This window comes from Stegastes partitus, unplaced genomic scaffold (genome assembly GCF_000690725.1).
Source record: "Stegastes partitus isolate 25-593 unplaced genomic scaffold, Stegastes_partitus-1.0.2 Scaffold2209, whole genome shotgun sequence".
In the NCBI taxonomy this organism is placed as follows: domain Eukaryota; kingdom Metazoa; phylum Chordata; class Actinopteri; family Pomacentridae; genus Stegastes; species Stegastes partitus.
Window position 1 is genome coordinate 65,395 of NW_007579940.1, and position 6,761 is coordinate 72,155.

The 6,761-nt window shown below is 47.5% G+C and overlaps 2 protein-coding genes across 2 annotated transcripts in view; both read right to left on the bottom strand.

Moving 5' to 3' along the window:
* LOC103374319 (olfactory receptor 2W1-like) overlaps positions 1-1,287 on the bottom strand; it is a 4,051-nt gene extending 2,764 nt beyond the window's left edge. The window contains 1 exon segment of the mRNA XM_008304394.1: positions 1,270-1,287. Within this exon segment, the coding sequence (XP_008302616.1) occupies positions 1,270-1,287 (18 nt within the window).
* A 738-nt stretch (positions 1,288-2,025) lies between these two features.
* Positions 2,026-2,985, bottom strand: LOC103374320 (olfactory receptor 52N4-like). The gene has a single exon (XM_008304395.1). The coding sequence runs from the start codon at positions 2,983-2,985 to the stop codon at positions 2,026-2,028; it is 960 nt and encodes a 319-aa protein (XP_008302617.1).
* Positions 2,986-6,761: the final 3,776 nt, after the last annotated feature.

Sequence of the window (6,761 nt, forward strand, 5' to 3'; positions counted from 1 at the left end):
AGGAACCAGAGCAGACAGGAGACCAGTAACTGGAACCGCTCAGTAACTGGAGCAGACTGGTGTGGAGGTTGTCCTGCTTGTGGGCTGGACGCTAACTAGAAGGTGCTGCCTGGAGGGTTTCTGTCTCCATGACTGGTCCAGGAAGAAGGCAAACCAACACAGGAGCAGGAACTGGCAGGAGGCTGGTGAGGAACAGGTCTGGCAGACTTGGTAGAAAACTGATTACTGACTGACTTGGAGGCTAATTGATGACCAGAGGCTTCAAGAAGTTTATTAATCAGGTAAAGAGTCATTTAACCAAGTGCGAGTCACCACATATGTCAATGGTTCACCTGGAAGCAGTGAGGGGGCGGAGCTATGCAGAGTCTGAGCTGGACGACTACTGGTTTGTGGTGGTACGTAGCAGTCGGGTTGAATTCTTACTGGTTTATAAAGCTGGAAGCCTATCTAGTTGTAGGAGGATTGACAAATGGCAGCAGTGGGAATCTTCATATTTTCACAGCTTTTATTTTACACATCAGAGTTCACACAAAACATAAAAAAACTGATTTTCACCATATGGGTCCTTTAAGTCACGAGACAAGTTCAGTCGCCCTCTCAACGGCATTTTACTACTAAATGTATGTCATTTGAAGTATTTTGAGATTTCCTAAACATTTTCATTTACTTGTACATCAAATCTAAATTAAACACAATTTAAAACCTCTGGGTACAATTTCATAATGCTTGCTATGTATTTTTCCCTATCAGCATATTCCAAAAGCAGCGATACAAGAGACTAATAAAAATACGTTAGGACACCATGTGGGGAGGTCGGGACATTAGAGCTGTGCTGATTGATTAGTTGTCAACTAATAAATTCACTATTTTGACAACTGATCAATCAGTTTGAGTATTATTTTAAGAAGAAAAAAAGTAGCTTCTCTGATTTCAGTGTCAATATTTTATATATATTGTACCCAGTAAACTAAGTGTCTTTGGGCTGTGGTCAAAAAAGATGTGTTGTCTTGGACTTTGGGAAGCACTGAAAGATGTTTTTCACCCTTTTATGATATTTGACATCAACAACAACTGATTGATTGATTGATTGATTGATTGATTGATTGATTGATTGATTGATTGATTGATTGATTGATTGAGGAAATACTGGACAAATGAAATAACTGTTAGATGCAATGTGACAGGACATCAGATGGAGGCTGGTTATAGGTGTGAATGGTTTAAAACACTGGAGCAAATGAGCAATGATCTGTTTTATCAACACATTACACTGATGAATCGTATCATTTTTACTAATCGATCAAACAAGCTGTGGATATTATATACACTCAAGATGATTTAAAAGCACTGGTGCCTGATCAGGGGCTTGTGTGTTTTAACCTTCTGAACCCCAAAACCTGCCAGTAGATTTAAAAGACATGTTGTAGTCTTTAAAAAAAAAAAGACCAAAATAACAGCACTTATCATGTAGAAACAGAAAAACCGGAAAGAATCATCAGGCTTTCAACCTTCAGAAGGTCTCTGAATGTATTATGTGCAACTTTTCATTTCTTTTACAAAACAAGTTGTCAAAAACATTTTTTTTGTGATTACGCACAACAAAGAGAGGACAAGCATGAAAACAAATCGAAAATGTGAGCAGTGAAATATCACAGTACGCTGAGTCACCATTTATCTAGTCTTGCTTGTGAGCACTTGAAAAAACATTGCTCACAACACGTTGTTCTGATTAACAAATAACAGCATTCTAAGTGTGTCATACCGCAGAAAAGACATTTCTGAGCTCTCTCTCCTTCTTCAAGGCTGTTCTGTTTCCAGGGAAGAGCAGGATTTTATATTGCAGTAAATAAAGAGGCCACGGTGAGTAAAAATAAAGCAGGAGCAGAAAACCCCCAGAGACTGCTGGAGTTCAGTGTGAACGGGATTCTCAGTGAATTTCAACCAATACTGACATTAGTTGCTTTAACAAATGAACACTTTTCATATCAAACTGTCTCAGTGCTTTTTTCTGGCACACACACTGACTTACGAAGGCCTCTGGCTGCTGCCTTTTACTAGTCTCAGTCGGCAGCAGAGATGGTAGATGAGGACGGGCCTGATCCTCTGATCTCTGAGTCCGTAGATGAGCGAACTCAGACATCTGGGTAAAATGACAAAACACACGTAAAAAACATTCTGGATTCGCACAATCACGATCCTGGTCACGGTTCTGGACAGAGCGATGAGCAGCGGGTTGTAGATGGTGGAGGACAGGCTGAGGCCCAGCTGCACCAGATGCAGCAGCAGCGTGTTTCGAGCTTTACGGGCCGAAGTCTTGTCTGCGGAGGCCGACCTGGCTGCTGCTGCAACACTGATATATGAGGAGGTGATGGCCACGCCGGCCGACACAAACACAACACAGGTGAAGGCTTCGTCATATTCACGAGACACAGATCCAAGCATCACGGCTATATTAGAACAAAGATCTTTCACCTGCAGAATCCCCAATTTCTGAAATGGGAAAGACAGAAGGAGTCGAGTGAGGTTATTCAGCGAACTGACGGCCCACACTGCTGTGATGGCCACCGCTGTGTTCCTGATGGTGATGATGGTGGTGTGTCTCAGTGGGTAACACACAGCTACATATCTCTCCAGAGACATCAAAACCAGAGTAAGCGGAGACATCCCACTGGTGAGATGAGTGAGCAGAATGAGAAACCCACAGACAGGATACAGTAACTTCACCCTGCAAACAGCCAGAATATACATGACCTGACTCAGAGCCAGCTGCACAGTGTCTGCAAACAGGAGGTTGTACAGGAGGACGTAGCGAGGAGTCCCACAAAACACCGGTTTACTCCTCAGAGAGAACAACATGGTCCCATTAACGTAGAGGAACACACAGGAGGGAACAGTAGACAGAGTGGAAACCATCAGCTTCTCCAGTAAGCCCTGATACTGCAGCTCCACCGTGGCATTAGAGTGAGAATGAGATATAGACGTCATTGCAGAGAAAATTTAACACATGAAATATTCACAGTCACTGAATCACAAAAAAAACAAAGTTCCTACAACAGTTCAGATCAGACTCTGAGAAACGAGCAGATCCATTTTCCTGAGCAGTCAGTCGGCAGGTTGGAGTTCGTTTCCAGGTGGGCAGAGCTGCTCTGCAGGGTCTGCTTCACCCCACATACCATTTATGAGTCCTGCTCACGTGACACATCACATGTCAACATGGTTACCGCATCACTAACCAGTGATGTCATCTCTACCAGCGTCCAACATGCTGCCTGAGCTGTATTGTCTACCACAGTGTTCAGTATGGTGGCATCAAGTCTGATCATGTCCACACAGCTTTGGTGTCCATCATATGTGTTTCATGGTGTTCAATGCAAGAAAGTACCAGAAATCATGAAAAAAAGCAGAATTTGTTTGATAATTTTTTCAAGAGGCCAATATTAGCTTGTTAAGGATAACATGATCTTGTTTTCACTGACGTTATCTGGGCCAATGTAGCAGGTGACGTTACCTTGTTAAGCTAATGTTGTAGTTTTTAGACTCTTGTTTAGGGTACTATTATTGTGTTTAGGCAAATGTACTGTTTAAAAATGTGTGGAGATGGGTGTAATTGGTGGCAAACGGCAGGGGAGAGTGGTGTGGGGTAGAGCTCAGGAGATTAGTGTCAGGTGAGTTGATGGGTCCAGGTGCTGCTGCTCTGCCTAATTGTGGATATACTTGTGCTGCAGGAGCCGGGCTGCAGCAGTTTCAGCCGGTGACGGCGCTGGCGCAATTGCTGGGGGAAATTGCGGCGATGCATCGGGAGCAAGCAGCATTGAATGCGCAGCAGTTGGAGAGTGTACATGCCCAGATGGAGAGGCAGACCCAGCTGCTGGAGCACCTGCTCTCCCGGTCGGGAGCTGCATCATCCTCCCCTCCTTCTCCCTCCTTGACTGGCATCACGCTCCACAAGATGACGTCGGCAGACGACCCACAGGATTTCCTGGAGATGCTTGAGGCGACCGCGGCGGCATGCGGCTGGCCGGCTTCCTCACGGGGGATGTTCGTGGACGTCAAGAAAGCCGTCCTCGATAGGATGGGCTGCACGTCGGAGGCTCATCGTCGTCGTTTTCTGTCCACCAAAATGGGCACTGCAGACTGTCCCTTTGTCTTCGCACAGCAGCTGAGGGACGCAGCAAACAGGTGGCTACAGACGGCGGAGTCCGCCGGGGAGGGGCGGATGGCGGAGCAGGTCGTGTTGGAGCAGTTTGTGGAGGGGCTTCTGGCTGGGACCTCAGAATGGGTGCGCTGTCACCGCCCCAAAGACATGGCAGCTGCCGTTGTCCTTGCAGAGGATCAATTGTCTGTCCATCCCAGAGGCCAGGCGTCAGAGGGGCGGCCCCCGTCATCCATCCAGCCGGATCCAGCACCTCGCCGGAGATCCACACCCTGGCCCGTTCACCAGCGTCCTACGCCTACTCTGCCCTCTCCTCCCCCTCATTCTAATCCTCTCTCTGTTCCTTCCCCTTCTCAGAGTCCAGCCCCCACGGACGCTAATCTCCACCCACAGGGGGTTTCTTCAGGCGTCAGGGCAGGCGTGTTGGCGGTGTGGACAACCCGGTCACTTCCGCAGTGAGTGCCCGCTCATGGAGGTCGGCCAGGTGGTTCGGGTTGCGGGGCCGCCAACGCCCTCCCCTGGTCCAGGAGGGACATACAGCATTCCGGTAAGGATTCAAGGGGGTATTCACCAGGCGATGGTGGATTCAGGCTGTGCGCAGTCTACGCAGGATGATAGTCTACGCGTTGCTTTTGACCAAGTGATAAAAACTGATGGTCATTTGGCACACCCGGGCACAGTGCAAACATATCCACACTTCTCATTGATTAAGGACAGACTATACAGAGTGAGTCGTGACACTCAGACAGGAGAGGAAGTCACCCAGTTGTTGGTGCCCAAAAGCCGCTGGGAAACAGTTTTCCAGGTGGCTCACTATAACCCAATGGCTGGGCATATGGGGTATGACAAAACACTCGACCGGATAATGGCCCGATTCTATTGGCCCGGCATTCGGGGAGAGGTACGCCGCTGGTGTGCATCTTGCCCTGAATGCCAGTTGGTGAACCAACCAGCCATCCCAAGAGCGCCTTTGTGCCCCTTACCACTCATTGAGGTTCCCTTTGAGTGTCTTGGTATTGACCTCATCAGGCCATTTCACCGGAGTGCACAGGGATATCGCTTTGTGTTAGTCCTGGTGGACTATGCAACGCGACATCCGGAAGCAGTGCCTCTGCGCACCATCTCTGCAAAGAGTGTTGCACAGGCGCTGTTTCAGTTCATCTCCCGGGTTGGGATCCCAAAGGAGATCCTGACTGACCAGGGCACCTCATTTATGTCACGCACACTACTGGAACTGTACAGATTATTGGGCATCAAATCAATTCGGACTAGTGTGTACCACCCTCAGACCGACAGTCTGGTCGAGCGTCTGAACAAAACCTTGTAGTCCATGATCCGTAAGTTTGTGCACGATGATCACCGCAATTGGGATAGGTGGCTAGATCCTCTGTTGTTTGCAGTGCAGGAGGTACCCCAGGCCTCCACGGGATTTTCTCCCTTTGAACTGCTGTTTGGCAGAAAACCACGTGGGGTTCTGGATCTGGTTAAAGAAAACTGGGAGGAAGGTCCAAGCCCGAGCAAAAACGAAGTTCAGTACGTCCTGGACCTTAGAGCAAAACTACACACACTTGGGCAATTGTCACGGGAGAATTTGCTCATGGCCCAGGAGCATCAACAGTGCCTGTACAACAGAGGAACTAGATTGAGACAATTTACACCAGGAGAAAAAGTGCTTGTATTGCTCCCTTCTTCCAGCTCCAAATTACTCACCAAGTGGCAAGAACCCTTTGGGGTCACACGGCAAGTGGGTGATATCGACTATGAGGTTGTGCATTCTGATAGGGTCGGGGCAACACAGGTTTACCACCTCAATCTCCTCTGCCTAATTGTGGATATGCTTGTTCACATAGTAGGGTGCTGGCAGGAGAAGAGGGGAGAAAGCCAAGGAGGAGGATCTCTGCCTGCGTTGAGGAGATAGAAGACGCCGACTGGAGAGCATGTGCTGCAGGAGCCAGGTCGCTGCAGACACGCGGCCGCTTTGTGTTGTTTCTTTGTTTTGTGCTGGTTTTGGCGCCGTACGGCAAATAAAGACTGTAGACCGGCGGCGATTCGTGTGTCTGTGCTGGGGGGAACCCACAGAGGTAGCGAGACGACTACAAAATGTTATCTCATTTAATGCTATTTTCTTTATGCCAGGTAGGGTTCAGGTAGAAACCCAAGTGCAGACATCACAGACAGGCAGGTTTAAGTAACAAAAGAAAACTTCAATCAATACTTAACAGAGTTAAGAAAGGGCAAGATAGCAATTGCATGATGGCTGAAAACCCAGGAAAAATCCAAACTAAAAGTCCAAAGAATAACTAAATAACTAATCTTGAGAAAACCCAGAAAATACAAAAGCAAAAACACAAACCTGATGAACACAGGTAGGAAGTAAAACAACAGGAGACTCACAAGGACCGCGACCTCCACCTCCAATGGACAGCTTCCAGATATCCCAATAAACAGCCCAAATAAAATAAAAGGCCAAAGTAAGCTGGGTGGGTGGAGAAGTCTGGAGGAAGGACAAAACTAAACTAAAAAGTCCAAAAACAAGCAAATAAAGCGAAGAGTCAGAATCACTATGGGGGACGGCCTAAATGTGGGGAAAACAAGCTGCATTGCAGAG

Bases quoted from the DNA above. Each gene is read 5' to 3' on its own strand.
- LOC103374320 (XM_008304395.1), bottom strand. From the start codon at position 2,985: ATGACGTCTATATCTCATTCTCACTCTAATGCCACGGTGGAGCTGCAG.